The 17650-nt window shown below is 40.2% G+C and overlaps 1 protein-coding gene across 4 annotated transcripts; it reads left to right on the top strand.

Moving 5' to 3' along the window:
* Positions 1 to 451: 451 nt before the first annotated feature.
* syt14b (synaptotagmin XIVb) lies at positions 452 to 17453 on the top strand. 4 transcript variants are annotated; one of them, XM_074616620.1, is made up of 10 exons: positions 452 to 575; positions 4027 to 4074; positions 8517 to 8663; positions 9331 to 10227; positions 10454 to 10594; positions 11640 to 11908; positions 13316 to 13753; positions 13873 to 14053; positions 14408 to 14464; positions 15970 to 17453. In XM_074616620.1, the coding sequence occupies exons 4-10, from the start codon at positions 9387 to 9389 to the stop codon at positions 16284 to 16286; spliced, it is 2244 nt and encodes a 747-aa protein (XP_074472721.1). In that variant the 5' UTR covers positions 452 to 575; positions 4027 to 4074; positions 8517 to 8663; positions 9331 to 9386; the 3' UTR covers positions 16287 to 17453. The 4 variants fall into 4 exon arrangements, with proteins under 4 accessions (XP_074472721.1, XP_074472723.1, XP_074472724.1 ...); XM_074616622.1 differs by having other exon boundaries at positions 8596 to 8663; XM_074616623.1 differs by lacking the exon at positions 14408 to 14464 and having other exon boundaries at positions 456 to 575.
* The last annotated feature ends 197 nt before the right edge of the window (positions 17454 to 17650 follow it).

Genomic DNA, 17650 nt, shown 5'->3' on the forward strand with positions numbered 1-17650 from the left:
ATGTATAAAAGTAAATAATAAAAAAAATGTAAATGTTAAACATTTTTAAAAATGTTAAAGTAAATTAAGAAACAGTAATAATACAAAAATTAAAAACATATAATATTATGTTTTTAATTTTTTTATTATTACTTTTTTTATTTTATTTTTTTATTTTTTTAGCATTTTTAATTGTTATTAACTTTATATATATATATATATATATATATATATATATATATATATATATATATATATGATATTTTTTAGCAGCACCTCCTTGTGCTGCTGCAACTACTGAATTTGGCCTCATCTTGTCTTATCCTAAAAAAATAAAAATGTATATATCTTACATAGTACCCCTGTTATTGAAATGCTTATACAACCTCTCTCTCTCTCTGTCACACACACACACACACACACACACACACACACGCACACGCACACACACACACACACACACACACACACACACACACACACACACACACACACGCACACACCGTCCGCTGGCTCATGAATGACCTCCTCCTCCTCCTCCTCCATCACCCCCCTACAGTTGGTACAGTCCGGCCGGAGCATCATGGCGATAGACGGTAAGTACTCGGTCTCTCTCAGGTGTCCTGCGGGGACTCGGGTGAAACTTTGCCCGGGACGGAATGAGTAGTCCGCTGCTTTTATATATATATATATAAAAACATACATATATATTATATTCAGCAGAAGTGTTGTTATTCTGTAACCACCAGCAGTCAGTGTGTGTTTTGAATGCCGTTACCGGGAGTATACCGCAGTGCTCCGGACGGTTGGGACAGCTAACGGCTGATGATGCTGAGGTGATGCGGGGATGTTGTGGACACGGATACAGATAGTGATTTTAGTCACGTTTGAGTCACATATTCCTGTGAAAGCGATTAAATGTAAAATATTTATTTATTTTTAACCTAAAATCACAGTAAGCTGCTACTCAGCATCACATGAACTACTTTAGTTAAAGAACTACATCAACTGGCGGATGAATATCGATTTAAAAAAAATAACGGTTTTGAGTTCGAAAAACCAGCCGTTATTTTTGTGGATGCACGTGCTAGTTTATATTGCCGCGCTAAGCTCCATGGGTAATGTGTACATTATGGGATATACGTGTCCTCTTCCTTCAAGGTTTTAGTGAAAGTGACCGGAAACACTCATCACCATGACACCGAGGGATGAGAAGTAGGCGCGTGCCCCCGTCCCGTCACTGTTCTTCTTTATTGTGTCACGTGCAGCCATACGTGCAGTGTTGTGTTGATAACACGACACCTGATATAGAGAGAAAGAGAGATCAGCAGTGACTCACCAGTTGTACAAGCAATATATATATGCAATTCATATTTAATTTACACAAATACTCAAGTGATCTTAAATGATATTCATTCATGCAGCAATGGTTCATTCTTAAAAGTCAAAATATATATATTATCATTAAAAATATTCCAATCAGAGTACAATATGTTTTAAAACATCTTTAACCCACATCCTACCAACTGTAAGTAAGAGTGTAGCAGTAAGCATAAATACATAAATAAATATACACATTAAAAATTAATATAAAATAAATAAAAAATAAATGCAAAAATAAATAAATAAATAAAAAACAAATGCAAAAATAAATAAATAAAAAATAAATGCAAAAAATAAATACATTTAGAAATTAATTAAAGGTCCCATATTATGCTCATTTTCAGGTTCATACTTGTATTTTGTGTTTCTAGTAGAACATGTTTACATGCTTTAATGTTAAAAAAAACACTTTGTCTTCCTCGTACTGTTTGCCTGAATATACCTGTATTTACCCTCTGTTTGAAACGCTCCGTTTTAGTGCATTTCAACGGAATTGCAATGGAATTATGTTGCTAGGCAACAGTTTGGGTCCATGTTTACTTCGTGTCAGCTGATGTTAATTACATACACTGCAATAGGAAAAATAAACTGGGACACAATTAGAATGTTTATGTTTGAAAACTGTGTAAATGGTCTAAAAATTGTATATTTGTGACATCAGAAATGGACAGAAATCCTGACAGCTTGTTTCAAATTCAGTTTCTAAATACAAGCTGTGTGTATTTCTCCATGGATTGAGTGTTTTGATACTTTCACAGTATTTATATATCACTTTAACCTGCTTTATGATATAAAAGACATGAAAATCCCACTTTTTACAATATGGGATCTTTAAAACATCTTTAACCCACAACCTACCAACTGTAAGTAAGAGTGTAACAGTAAGCATAAATACATAAATAAATGTACACATTTAAAAATAAATATAAAATAAATAAAAAGATAAATAAAAAATTAATTTAAAAATTAATTAAAATAAATACATTAATAAATAAATGGGAAAATTAAACAGAAAAGCAAATAAATAGAAAGAAAAAGACACTCAAAATATCTTCTTATCCTATTACTGTAAAAAGCCCCTCTTATAAGAATACCTTTTATATTAAGGATATCAGTGACCGGTGTATTATTGATTGCAAAATTTTGGCAAGCTTGTTGTCTAGAACAGCCAACAGAGAGATTCTCTAACATTAAGTGAATTGGTCCAGACTATAGAGCGTCTGTCTGCAGTGTGACAGAAGACAAGTCGGCCTCAGAGCTTTCTCTTCGCTCCGGCTTTGAGTCGTCACTTTAGACCATTTCGGCGTCCAATCCAGCGTCCACGGATGATTTGTTTAAATTCTACAAGTAGAGTTCAGGGGAGAAAGATATCGCTTCCTAAGACGCTGACACAATTTTGTAATTAAGACCCAAATTCCGTTACAGAGCCGTAGATACCTGAATCATTAAGTACTGAGGTGACGAGCCAAGAGAGATAATGTGTGAATGTAATGTGCATAAGCCTGTGGGTGTGTGAATGTGTGTGTCAGGGTGTCAGCATCCTTCGTTAAATTAAGCCTCTGGGGGGATTGTGAAGGAAAGTGTGGAGTGAAAATAGTAAAAACCTTCACATATTTCCAGATGATGTAAAAAGATCATACTAATTGGTGATGATTAGGTGAAACTTGATATTTTCATGCTGAAAATGTCCCAACTGGTTTACGCACTGAGGTCACAGAGTTCATGACCTCGGTTATTTTAATCTGGGAATTTAATGTTTTTTTAGCAACCAGGGGAGGGTATTTTATAGGATGATTTCACCGTTTTTAGACTCTTTATAATTAAATTTGACTACTTTTAGACCAATAAATACATAAATAAAGCATTTAGTATTTCAGTATTCAGAGAGCATTTTGACCTTCAACACAATTATTACTGAATTATTACTTTAGACCTTATGAAAGATGCATTGAAGTAATCATCACTGCATTTAATTATGAATAATTTATCACATTAATGGGCTTTAGCACAGTTTTGACCCATTTGGAGAGGTTTATTCCATTGAAACGGGAGTTATTTCTGCTTCAGAGATGGTTACAGATGGCTTACAGTGTACTTTTAAAAAATATATTTAGAGTTATTTCAATACTTTACCCCTGAATGTATGTACACAATATTTTAAAAGGAATACTTCAACATTTTTGGGAATGCGCTTATTCGCTTTCTCTGTTAAGAGATGGATGAGAAGATTGCTGTTAATAAATGTGTACGCAGCTGGAACCAGGAGATGGTTAGCTTAGCTTAGCTTAGCATAATGACAGGAAGTAGTAGGAAACAGCTAGCCTGGCTCTTTCCAAAGGTTAAAAAAATACCTACAAGCACCTCTAAAGCTAATTAACACAGCCATGAAGGGTCCTTCACATAAAACAGATATACACAGATATTCTACAATAATTTTTCTCTCAAATACCTCCCTTGTATGGCACATTTATGTTAACAAATTAACCATTTATATGTGAGTGTTTTTCTCAGTTGGTTCCAGCTAATCAGTTTTTATATTTGTTGGCGTAACCATCTGCTAGCTTCTCTAACCTGAGGCATGAACATATGTTTCTACAGTACATTGAATCATATTTATAACCTCTGACACACAACTTTTCATCTCTCTCTCTCTCTTTCTCCCAGGAGGGGGGAGGAACTGTGGTGTTCATGAGCTCATCTGTGCCAGACGAGGTAAGGCCATGTTACAACCAACCGAGCGCTGCACTTGTGTGTCTGCATTAGCATAATAGCATATTTTTCTGTTTTCATCCTGAGCATAATGGCAGTCATGCTTGGCTGCGCTCCACTACATCACTTTAAAATATTGCTACTAATATTTAGCTCTCAACCTCCCTTATTATGTGAATTTTCCCTGAAGTTTGGTGTACAGAAAAGTGTCTCTATATAGACTTCAGAAAGCATAATGTCTGCGTGTGAATTATGCATGGCGTATCAAGTTTTGGTTCACTTCAGCAAAAGAAGGCAGCTGTGCGTTCATGATTTATTCAGCGCCAAGGTTTTGTTTCGTATCAGAAGTCCATGTGTAAGCAACATTTCCAGATTGCCTACCTACTTTTTAAACAAGCATGTCCTATAAACGACAGCCAAGTTAAGTATGCGCTGGTCTAAAAGCTTATTACATTAATAAATTAGTGAAGGTTAACATCCACATAAACGATAATGTACAGCGAGCCGGTCATTGTTGCCCTGAAGTGGTTTATTTCACAACAGTGACCCACTAGCTGTATATTATCCCGTTTATTACACAGCTACTTACTTAAGAAATCAATTATTTGTAATAATATTACACGGCTTTGTTTAATACTTGATTCTGATTGGTCAATCACAGCGTTCTACGTACAGCTAGCGGGTCATTGTTGTGAAATAAACCCCTTCAGCTCGGGGTTTATTTCACAATAATGACCAGCTCGCTGTAAATTATCCATTACTTAATAAGCCAATGATGAACCTCCATCATATCAGAGGTGGATGATATCTGACATTTAAAGAATTAATAAACAGACATTTAGGTCTGCATCGCCCTGAACGGGTTTATTTCACAACAATGACCAGCTCGCTGAACATTATCCCACTTATTACACGGCAACTTACTTAAGAAATCAATAATTTGACACAAAAACGGTACGCCAGAGTCCAACATCAGAACTTCGCCCATAGCAACGGTCTGTTGAAATAACAGACCGTAGAACGCCGTTATTGACCAATCAGAATTGAGTATTCAACAAAAGCTGTGTAATAAAATGAGGATATTTGGCATAATTTGTTGTAGAAACATGACAGAATAATTTGTTTCCCATGTTTTTGTGTCACAAAAACATTTCATCTAAATGAGCCCACATTTTCTCTGAGGTTATTATTCATTTTTCTGTTTGCACATGGAATGGTTCAGTGGCTGTGTTTTCATGTTTTATTAGTCAAGCTTACTGGAGTCATTACCTGGAAAATAAAAAACACAGATTGAATCCTGAGGCTCAGTTCAGAGCCAGTTCACACGCTGTTAAAAAAACAGATTTATTCGGTTATGTTTTGTTGTTTATTCTGTACATGCACACACTCTGAGAGGATGGGGGTGAAAAAGGGCAGAGAAAGAGAAAGGGAAGTGGCTGAGAAGCACTTTAATCTGCTCTGCTGTTAAGAGAAATATCAGGCTTTTCTGAGAATGATGGGTATTATATTAAAAAGAAAATAACTGACAGCAGGGTGAGCTGTTTCAAAGGCCGGGTTGCTCCACTTTCCAGTGTACATCGACAGAGGCATCAGGTTACCTCAGGTGTCTAAATTATTCAGCTGTCGTTGACATTTACAGAGCAGGGCCATGTATGAAGTGAACGGGGCCGTAAGCTGTTCATTTGGACAGGCGGCTGGCTGCCCGACGGCTGCAGAGGTCATTCTGGCACAATCAACACAGTGACAGTTGATACGTAAGCCTGGCAAGAGCTTGGCCCAGACTGGGATTTATTTATTACATGTCGGATTACTTCAGAGCAGGACAACTTTGTTTTCCCCCCTCTTCTTAGATCATTTATAGCAGCAGGAGCACTGATAGTGCTTTTTGGGGAACAGCTGGCTTTAAAGAGGATATTCATTTAGAGAAGGTAAGCCTCTGCCACCTCTCTTATCGCTCTCCTACTTCTCTTGCCATTCTTGGGAGTTTAGCATTCATCACTTTGGCAGTCTGCAGCAGCGCTATAGTTGTCAGGCTGCAGTGGTCTTTGCCTGTTGCCATGGTGAAACAAGTCTGTCCATAAGTTCAGTCTGTAGTCAGGAGGGTTGAGAAACTATTATGCCTCTGTTTTTCTCTCCTCCTCGCTCATTTGTGCTCTCAGGGAGATACCAGTTTTCACGCTGCTGAACCATTTAATCAGTGACAGGGGATGGTTGTTTCTGAAGTGAGCACCTGCAGACACATTGGCCTGAAATGTACCACCATTTTATTTATTTATTTATTTATTTTATTAGTACTGCAACGAACATGTATTTTGATTATCGATTAATCTATAAAATGTAAGAAAATGGTGAAAAATACCCTTAAAACCAAGGTGAGGTCTTCAAATAGCTTTCATTAAAGTTGCAGTGTGTAGGATTTGGCGGCATCTAGTGGTGTGGTTGCAGATGGCAACCAACTGAGTACCCCTCCGCTCACTCCTCCCGTCCTAAGACTGAGGTAACGTGAGCCGCAGAGTGCAAAACCGTCGTAACGCCATTCGCCTTGCTCAGAGGTCATCCTCACCATATTAACACTACTTTAGGAGCAATGGAAGTCAGGCGGCGGCTGGCGGTACCACGGTTTAGCACTCTCGGCTCACGTTACCACAGTTTAACAAGCCTGTTGGAGAACTACGGTGGCCTTCAGATAACGTAAATATGTGAAAGGCTTTCTCTAGAGCCAGTGTTTGGTTTGTCCGTTCTTGGCTACTGTAAAAACATGGCGGATTCCATGAGGAGGACCAACTCCCTATGTAGATATGAAGGGCTCATTTTAAGCTAACGAAAACACGATTTTTAGTTTCAGGTGATTATACACAAATAAAAACATAGTTATGAATATTATATTCCATTTCTGCTAATAGATCTCCCAACATGTTACACACTGTTCCTTTAACAGCCTAAAACCTGTAATTATCAAGTTTCTATCACATAAGAGAAAGAAAGACAGCAACTCCTCCCAGTGAAGAAGCTGGGACTTGGCAATATTTGGTATTTTTGCTTGAAAAAATGACTAAAACGATTAGCTGCGAGCCACCTGCTAGCCGTCGGCATGTTGAGAGCCGTTTAGAGGCAATAGAAATGTTCCCTATCCCGTATTTAGCACCTTCTAAGGAGACTGAATATTGGACACACATTCATTGGGGTGGCCGGAAACACGACTCCACATGAGTGCTTGGTTGCAAGAGGAAAAAGTCTTTTAGGGTGAGGACTAATGTAGGCTAGGGTTGCTGTAGTGTGAACTTTCCCAAATCCAATACAGAGCAAGCCTGATAGCATCTAGGACACAGTGAGAAAATACTTCTAACATAGGGCCTAACCTGTAACCACACAAACTAATGTAGCTCTGCCAACTCTTGGCCTTGGAAGTAGGTTATTGTTGCGGGTGATAACTTTTGCAGCATATGGTAGAGCAAACAAACACACACTTTAATCCATTCCTTACCGTTTGGTTCTTGTCGTTTGGGTTTTAGAAAGGCTAAAAAAAGACATCACCCTCCAAACTCTTTAGTATTGCTCTCCAGCAGCACACTCACCGCCTCAACATGTGGAGAAATCCACAGCCTTTCTACGGTTGCTAAGCTACGATTGGACAATAGCCGCTCAGGGGCGGGGTTTAGTGATCAGTCAATAGAAAACACCTGTGTGGGTGTGCAAAGCCTTTAAGATTAGTGAAATACTAAGGGATTAATTGTGGAATATATCCATATAATTGTGGGATCCAGAAACTCTATTATGTGGCTCAAGAAGTACTTAAACTTAAAATCCACACACCGCATCTCCCAGAGCTTCGCTTGCAGTGTGCTTCATTTTACAAGCTGCCCTTTCAACTGTGGTCTTTAGAAATACCACTCATGCTTCATTGTCCACGAACTTCCCCCCCTTTACTTCAGCTATTATACCCTGAGGTGTTTCTGCGTTGTAGCGTATTAAGTGCAGGCCCAGTGCGGTTTGGCTGGTTTACAGAGTCTACGTTTCAGTTAGATACAGCCCCCTTTGAGGCTCTCATAAAAATAGCACATCAGCAGCGCAGAGCTGCATGGTTACATGAAGTATGGTTGGCCTACATACACTGCTGTAGATTGTATCTGGTGTGCCTTTGAAGTGGAACAACTACTGACTGTTCAAAAGCACAATAGCTACCCGGACAAGGCAACATTTGAGGAGTTTGATCCAAAATAAAATCATCAAATAGATGTTTTTTTAGCTTGCAGTCATCTGTTTTTATTTATAGCATTTTTTTCCCCTTCAAAATAAAAGACTTGGTTTGGAAACTTAACTGTTACAATCCTCCATGATCAGTATTATGTTTGGTCTAATTTATTTTCTGTCTGTCTTTCTTTTTCCTCCCCCGTCTCTCTCTTCTTCCCTCCCTCCCTCTTTATTCCCGTTCTTCTCTTCCTCAGTCTCTCCTGAGCTTCTGGGTGTCCTGTCTTCCATTGCAGCCTTCATGGCGTTGATGGCTCTGTTTTTTCTTTACCTCAGCAACAAGCTGTCAGTGGAGAGTCCTGCCGATCTGTCACAACTCAGTGGCTATAAGAACAACCAGCCAGGTACTCCACACACATATAGATCTATTACAGTGTCATTTACACACACACACATTAGGAGGATTATTGGCTTATTCAGTGCAAAACATGTGCACTTCCTCAAATGGGTGTTCTTATGCAGCTTATGAACAAAAACATGTCTCATCATATGGCCTCGGTTTACCATTTTATTTCTTATCCTGACACATTTCAGCAAAATATTATCAGAGCACCACAAGTGTTGTTGTTGTGTCCCCCTACCTAAGTGTTTCAACTGATTATCCATCACTTTTAGTTAACTATTTCAACTATTTATCCACTACTTTTAGCTAACTTTTGGCTAACTATTTCAACTGTATGTCCATTGCTTTTAGCTAACTTTTAGCTAACTATTTCAACTATTACCCTCTACTTTTAGAACACAGAGGATGAATGTGTAAAACTCGTGACAAAGCTGAGACCATACTTACACCACACACTTAGATTTTCTTGTATTTGTTTTACTAAAACCCTATTATAATGTCTGAGACATACAAATAGTTGAATGCAATAACACTGTGAGAGATCTCTTGTTACAAAACCTGTATTATGATCTTTACAATCACCATATTGGTTTGTACACACGTGTTGGTCTCAGCACACACTGTGACGCTGGCACCACTCGCTGCTAACCACCACATGTCCGTGTCAGTGCCTCTGATGAGCTAATCTAGCAGCCAGCGTGCTGACGGGATCCCCGGCTGAGAGATGGCCTTCTTCAAGAGCTTCCAGCAGAACCTCCCATCTGTCAACATTTCCTCCCTCTTGGACTCGGTCACCAGCCGAGTGGACGACCTGGCCAACGCCGTCAGCGACGCCACGTACGCCGTCAGCGACCAGCTGACCGAGCAGGTCACCACTATCATCAACAAGGTGGAGGATGGGGAGAACAGTGGCCAGGAGTCTGGTCAGACTTCCACGGCACAGGAAGGAGGAAGCAAGGCCAGCAACGCAGCCTCAAAGACCAACCAGTCCAGTGATGCCAACGAGGCTGAGAGCGCTCAGAGCCAGCTGGAGTGGGAATGGAGGGACGGATGCTGGCGAGTTAAAAAAACAGAAGCCGAGTTGGCAGAGGAAGAGAAGAAGAAGAAGGAGGAGAAGGAGCTGCAGGAGAAGAAAGAGCAGAGGAGGAAAGAAAGGAGGGAAAAGCAGCTGGAGAAAGAAGCCGAGGCACAGAAGAACAAAGAGGAAGATGGAGAGCATGAAGAGAATGCTGATGCTGTTGAGAAAACAGATGACAGCGGCGACCACTCCACCGCTCAGCAAAGAGGCGATGGTGGCGACGAACCTCCTCCATTACCTGGTCCTGAGACTGAGAGCAGGTCGTCAAAGCAGAAAGAAGAGGTGGCGGACAGCCCTGAGAGAGAGGGAGATGACGAGGAAGAGGCTGATCTTTCTAGATCTTCCTCAACGGTGAAAAAGAAAAAGTCGGACAAGAAGAAGAAGAAAGGAGCAAAGGAGGGGTCGAAGAAATCCGAAGAAGTTTCGGATGGGGAGAAAAAGAAGGAGAAAGGGAAGAAGAGCAAGAAGAAAAAGAAAGGAAAAAAAGGTTAGATGGTGTGCTGCTTCAATTTCACCACCTGGATCTCTTCTTCTTCGTCTCTCATTTGAATTCATAACCTGAATTTCTTACCATGAATTTCACTTCTCAACTCTCAGAGTGCCAGTTTCAGCATCTGCATCTGCATCTTTGTTCTTGCCTCCTGCTGCACATTATTATGTTTTGTGAGATAAATGTAATGTTTAAACTGGAGTCTCTGTGTTATTTTGTGCAGCAGAGGGAGTTTTATCAGACAGCGAGGAGGACAAAGGGCCCGAGGCGGTGGCTCAGCAGAACACAACTTCAGCGTGGAGCAACAAACGCAAACCGTCCGGTGAGCAGGGAGGCTACAGCAGCGAAGCCTCCAGCGAACGGGGTGAGAAAACTTTATTTAACCAGGAGGAGTGACAGGAGCGACACATAGCCTTCACTGTAGAATATAAAACATAACAAAACATACAAGACCCACTCATAATTAATTAGATAAAATGTGAGAAAATTAATTAAGGATCACAAAACACATAAAACATAAAAGGATAAGATTAATAAAATAACAGCAATAATCAGTGTGGAAGAAGTAATCAGATAAAAATAAAAGTAGTATTTACAAGTAAAAGTCCTGCATTCACCATCTTCCTGAAGTAAAAGTATAAAAGTATAAGCATCAAAATATACTTAAAGTACAAAAAGTAAAAGTACTCATTATGCAGAACGGTCCGTTTCAGAATAATGTTTATATATTATATTTTTGGATTATAATTATTATTGCATCAATGTCTACATTTCTTTCATTTTGAAGCTGGTAAATTTGGGGCTATTTTTTTACTATATACACTGCCATTTAGAAGTTAAATCTTCATCCATAATAATACATCGTCATTTATCTGTTGATTATAATTTTGGGTTATTAATGTGAATCTGCAAAGTAACTAAAGTAAAGTAAAAAGTACAATATTGGTCTCTGAATTATAAGTATTCCTGCAGAGAGTTAGATGAGAAGACTGATACCTCTCTTGTCATGTGTGGTATTGAGTTTGTCGAACTATTCCTTTAATTGTCTTTAAAATAAGTACATTGTACAACACTACACAGTAACTTATTCTCTGCGTGCCTTTTTCCAACACTTCATTGGACCTACATGACACAGAGTCAAATATTCATGTATTGATGTGGCTGCATCATTACATGAAATGACAGATAAGAATTAGATATTTAATTTTGATTTAATATAAAATTCTGTGAGGCTGTTTTAGTTTGAAAGGATGACCTCAGCTGTGGGTCTGTCACAGTTTAAGAGGTTAACGTGACTCTGTGGTCGACCGTATGTCTGACTACATAATGAGTATTTCTGCAGATCACAGTAGGTCTCCAGTAACACACCTCTGGTATCACATTACTCCCTCTGTGTCCCTCTCTGTCAGCAATCAACAGCATCCAGAGAATAAAGAAGAAGAACTCCTCCCTCAGCGAGACCCAGCCTCCTCCGTACCAGGACGAGAGCTCAGCGGCGGCGCGGGTGACCTCTCGCTCCCACTCGGAGCGCGGGGTCAGGAGGGGGTCGTCCCCGCAGCGCTGCGACAGCCCCCACTGCTCCAGTGAGGCCAGCGTGGACCAGGACACTGAGAGCTACCTCAACAAGGGCTGTGAGGAGGACATTCCCAGTGACAGCACCGCTGTGCTGGGACCAGAGGTCAGATCACAACAATAGTATAGAAACTCCTCCCTTTTACCTATTAATTATATATTTATGTTAAGACCACTACTGTAATTAGATGACTTTGGTTACAGTGTCAGTTACAGTTTAGGTCATCTTAACACGAGGAGACAGGGAGATGGGTGGTGGAACAAAGAAGGAAAACAAATTGATCAGCATTGTTGCCGTTTTCTACAGAATATCTTGATATTAAATCTGACCCAGACCCCAGAAGTATAACTCCCAAAGATCATTATATTTGTTTATTTTTCAATAACACATCTGGGAATTTATTGGGTGATTATTTTGAACATTAAAAAACAGGTAAAATCTGACTCTAAAAATACAATTTGCCCTGTAACTTGATAAAGGATTGTTTTATCAATTAACATTTTGACCTGTCCTTGTCACAACAAGATCTGAACAAATATTTTTGCAGCAGGGAACACAACTGTTGAATGTGTTGGGACATAAAATGTGGGTAAAAACGATTTTAAACTTACTTTTTAGCGGCGACAATCCAGGCAAAAACATTGTTTTTCATGTACTGGTTGATTTTGAGATTTTTGGCTATTTTGCTTCCATAACTTGTCTTCTTTCAGACGAGTGGAGAGAAAACGTCTAAAACACACATTTAGGTGTTTATTTTACTACTTTGTAGATTTGCGTGTGTAGATTTCTGTCTCTTTTCCGTCTCTATGCCTCACTTGCATATTTAAACATACAACTTATACAACGTAATACAAAGAATAATTGTCTTAATGTGAGTAATCAACGGGGGAAATTTCACGGTGACATTTATTAGTTAATTTTTGTACCCTATTCACCTGTAGTGTCTTCAAAATCATTTTACGATCTATATCTTTAAAGGCCGTTTTCTCAAAATGCGTTTTCTCTCAGACTCTGAGCGAGAAATCTCCACTTCACCAGCACTTACATCCATCACACTTTCCAGTTTCATTCCTATCTATATTCTGAAGGTTTTCACAGAGGGGTTTGTTCATATATCATTCATAGCCTGATTTATAGAATATTTTATTCATAAAAACATGTTGAAAATGGATTTTGTTTTTTATGGCTGTTGACAGTATTTTTTGATTAATGGAGTGATAAAAAAAAAGAAAGATATCCAAAATCCCCTCTGTATAATTGCTGCAAATTAGCACGTATTTAATAAGATGATGCCTCATTTGCATATTTAAATATAACATTTCATTTCAAACTTGTAATACAGAGAACTGACTTACTTATCACCTCATATTTGACCCAAGTCTGTTGGGAACATTAGTAAATTAGTTGACCTTGTATTCAGCAACAGGAGGAAGTTGATGATGTCCCTCTAACACCTCTTTTAAACTCATCCTTCCTTCACTCCTCCTCTGATTCTCTCTTTCCTCCCTGCAGGACGGCTCCGGTCCTCAGCTCCCTACAGCCTACGAGCCAGAGCCCCTCGCCAAATACGGCACGCTGGACGTCGCCTTCGAGTACGACTCCGGCGAGCAGTGGTTGGCCGTCACGGTCACCGCGGCGACAGACATCCCCGCCCTAAAACAGACGGGCAACATCGCGTGGCAGGTCCACCTGGTCCTGCTGCCCACCAAGAAGCAACGGGCCAAGACGGGCGTGCAGAAGGGCCCCTGTCCCGTCTTCACGGAGACATTCAAGTTTTCCAGGGTGGAACAGGATGCCCTGGGGGACTATGCCGTTCGCTTCCGCCTGTACAGCATCAGGCGGATGAAAAAGGAGAAGGTCCTGGGAGAGAAGGTGTTCTACCTGACTAAACTCAACCTGCAGGGCAAGATCGCTCTGCCTGTCACCCTGGAGCCGGGCTCCGAGCTCACAGTGAGAACACTTTGTCAATTTCTGTCTAGAGCAGAGTTTCATCTGAAGCAGCAGATTAGTCCTGGGTTTCAACTGTAAAAAAAAACAACCTCTTCTTTCTGTCTGTTTCATCTTGCCAGGGTTGTGGCTCTGTGGTGAGCGTGTCTCGCAGCGCTGGAGCTCTGTCTTATCGCTCCACTGAGGACTCTTCTCTGCCAGAGATCCTCGTGGGTCTCCTCTACAACTCTGCCACGGGACAGTTATCTGCTGAGGTCATCCAGGGAAGCCACTTCAAAACCCCAGCGTCTGAAAAACCCGTCAGTACGTACAAAAAGCTTCCATATAAAATCATTTAATTCTTGGGTTTTGTGCCAGTTGGGAATGCGGTGTTGAGATGTAAATTTTCCTTTCAGTAAAATTCTCCCTTTTAATATTGCTGATACACAAAGCAATTGTTTTGGCAAGACAGATGGGCAAGACTTCCAGCAGGATGCAACAAAAACAAAGCTTTTTAATAATGATTCAAGCCATAAAGCTAAAGCAATTTCTGCTTATCAGAGTTATCAGAGTTCCCATGAAATCTGACCTTCTGGTGTGTGTATCATAATCTTTAAACTGTTTCCTGTCTTTCTTCTTTCCTACTTTGTGTGCTGTGGTGTGTGTGTGCTGCCGCAGACGGTTTGTTCTGTTGTATAAAACACTTTGTAGGGGGCCAGCTTTATATCATGAGAGGTAAGTCAGCAGGGAATTACTTGTAATGTAATCAGGGTTCGGAATATTTGAATCATGTGTAGATGATATTTTTAAGTTTTGGCCAAAAACGCCACATATTTGGTTCATTGGTTGAACTTCTATCAGTGCGTAAATGAACAATAAAACACTCCTAGCATGTATAGATATTTGGGTGTTTCATCCAAATTTCAGAGCAACTTATTTTCTCACCTCTTGTATCTAGTTTTGGTTTTTCTTTGTCTTGTTTGTGGTGCCCTCAGCACTGAAAAAGTATGAGGGGTTGAAGCATTAAATCAAAAATGAATTGATCAGAATGGAGGTGATGAAAATGCATGTGAATTAAATAATGGAGTGATAAATTATCAAGTGATTTCATTAATTTAAAGCCGATTTGACTAAAACAGTCGTGATATGATGAAAACAGAGCCATGGTTCATCATTTTCCCCATCTTTCATTCATCATTCACAACACAAAATTGCCATTTATAATTTAAGGAAAGTGATGCAAATGCATATGAATTAATAATGGCCATGAATGAAAATGTATGTAAATTGAAAAATAGAGTGTTAAATTGTTAATTGATTTGATAAACTTGATTGACATTTTATTTAAAACAGAGTTGCTCTGATAATCAACTGTCGACAATTCATCATTCACAACACCCAGCTGACATTTATCGTTTACAGCACGCAACTTTTGTTACTTCTGTCTTGAAAACTGTCCACAGTGATGTCTGTGGATTATTAGAGTAAAGTTTTTAAATGTTGTTTTTAATGCTGTAAGCACCACAAATGAAACAGAAAATCTCAGAGACAGATATCTGAAAAACCTAGGAAAATATAGCTGAAACTATCTTCATAGATATAGATACTAATAGGGGTAATTTAGAAAATAAATAGGCCTACTTTTGATTTGTTTTGGTGAACTGACCGTTTAAAAACTCATTATATTAACATTATATTTATGTACAGCACTAGTCTTCAATCCGGATGTTCTGGTTTACTTCCATACACTGACTTTCTTTTCAAGGTTTAAACTGTTATTTGATTAGAGCACGAGAGGAAAAATGTAGAACTGCAACGATTAATCGATTGGTTGTCAACTATTAAATTAATCACCAACTATTTTTATAATCGATTAATCAGTTTGAGTAATTTTCAAGAATTGTTCAAGAAAAAAAGTCAAAATTCTGATTCCAGCTTCTTAAATGTGAATATTTTCTGGTTTCTTTACTCTACGACAGTAAACTGAATATCTTTGAGTTGTGGACAAAACAAGACATTTGAGGACGTCATCTTGGGCTTCGGGACACACTGATCGACATTTTCTGACATTTTATAGATCAAACAACTAATCGATTAATCCAAAAAATAATCGACAATGAAAATAATCATTAGTTGCAGCCCTAGAAAAAGAAGTGTGCCCATTTAAAACCTCTGCTGCAGTTTGTTGCAGTACTGATATCCCGCCACTTGATGTCCCTCTCTCACCGCTCTCCTTTTAGACACCTACGTGAAGCTGACCATGCTGGACTCCAAGGGGAAAGAGATGTCCAAGTGCAAGACGGCGGTGTGCCGCGGCCAGCCCAACCCCACCTACAAGGAGACCTTCCTGTTCCAGGTGGCGCTCTTCCAGCTGTCCGAGGTGTCCCTGATGCTGTCGGTGTTCTGCCGGCGGAGCAGCATGAGGCCCAGGGAGCGGCTGGGCTGGGTCTCCCTGGGCCTCAACAGCACCGGCGAGGAGCAGCAGGCCCACTGGACAGAGATGAAGGAGGCCGAGGGACAGCAGGTCTGCCACTGGCACACACTCGGCGACACATAGGAGGACGATTTATAAAGACTGACATTGACAACATTCCCAGAGAGCGGTGGTGGTGGTGGTGATGGTGGTGGTGGTGGTGGTGGGGGTGAGCAGGAGGCACCTTGTGAGATGTGTGATGTGTGTGTGTGCTGCATACAGGTGTGAGGGCGGGCACGGGTTCCTGGTCTTCACTGCCAGAGACTGCATGAATACCCTTTAATCTGCCACTTCTCTCCGATGCAGACAGACTTTATTGGGGGTGGGAGGTGGAGGTGGAGGTGGAAGCTCCAGCGCCAGCCTTTTTTTATTGACACAAAAAGGGCCAGCGTTTTTTTCCAGTAATTTCTGCCTACAGCGAGATCTGCATGTACACTGTTTACAGGACACTTCCAAACATTTCCCGTCTCTGAATCTGGGACCAAAGAGCTCGGTCCACACGACTAGCAGACTCCTCCCCGTGTCTTCTCTGGACTTCAGCTGCCACCAGCATACCAGACATTTCTCTCTATCAGTCATAGCCATTGACAGAAGAGACGGCGATGAAAAAGACTGTTACAAAAAAAGGGCCTACAACATGCTGCAACTATGCTTACAAGCTATGCTTTGTACAGTTTGTTTACATGCACATGACATTATGCAAGATCCATTCATTGGTTCCCCCCCACCCCAATTTATGCTTTTGGTTTACCAGATTTATGGGTGTCTCTCTGGGGGGTATGCGCTACACAAAGACAACTTTTCTTTTGTGGTCTTGCATAACTCGGTACACTATGCATCTGACGCCACTTTAAACGAGAGGAATGAAATTCTGTCTCTGGAGAGAATTGGACACAGCTCCGCATGCCTACTGGTATCAAAGAGCAGCTTCCTTTCCTGTGTAACACAGATTGAGCCTGTTTCACCATTCAGCCTTCTGACAACTCAGCCATGTTCATTCATGTAGAAACACGGTGCTTCCCGCTGAGGAGGAATATGCAAAAAAAGAAAAAGAAAAAAAAAGAAGCCAATTCCTCCTCCCAATAAACCTGGCTGTTTCTCTGAGGGCTGTGAGGCAGAGCCGATGATGTCGGCTGCGAAGCGAGTTGTGAGTGGCGCAAATGAAATTACAGCAAAAAAAAAAGTAAATCGTATTTTCTGATTACAAGTGAATGGAAGATGGATTATTGAATAAAGTAAATGAAAACATTGTCCAGAAGTGTGAGGTTTTACCTGCACTGTTCTCATCTGGAATGAAGCCAATCTTTAACCCTCATCATCAGAAAATAAAAGCTGTGAGTCAGAAAATCCCCTCAAAAAGACTAGTGAAGAAGCCCCACCCCGTGTCCCAGTATAAAGAATGAAACCCTCTTTTCTTTCTCTCTGCTGACTGAAGCTAAGGGGTGTGG

Source organism: Sebastes fasciatus, chromosome 18, assembly GCF_043250625.1.
Source record: "Sebastes fasciatus isolate fSebFas1 chromosome 18, fSebFas1.pri, whole genome shotgun sequence".
Lineage (NCBI taxonomy): Eukaryota > Metazoa > Chordata > Actinopteri > Perciformes > Sebastidae > Sebastes > Sebastes fasciatus.

What these genes read in the sequence shown, in the direction of transcription:
- syt14b (XM_074616620.1), top strand. Translation starts at nt 9,387, where the DNA reads ATGGCCTTCTTCAAGAGCTTCCAGCAGAACCTCCCATCTGTCAACATT. An exon ending in AGCGTCTGAAAAACCCGTCA is followed by an intron (nt 14,054 to 14,407) that starts GTACGTACAAAA and finishes GTGCTGCCGCAG; the next exon opens with ACGGTTTGTTCTGTTGTATA. An exon ending in CCAGCTTTATATCATGAGAG is followed by an intron (nt 14,465 to 15,969) that starts GTAAGTCAGCAG and finishes CTCTCCTTTTAG; the next exon opens with ACACCTACGTGAAGCTGACC.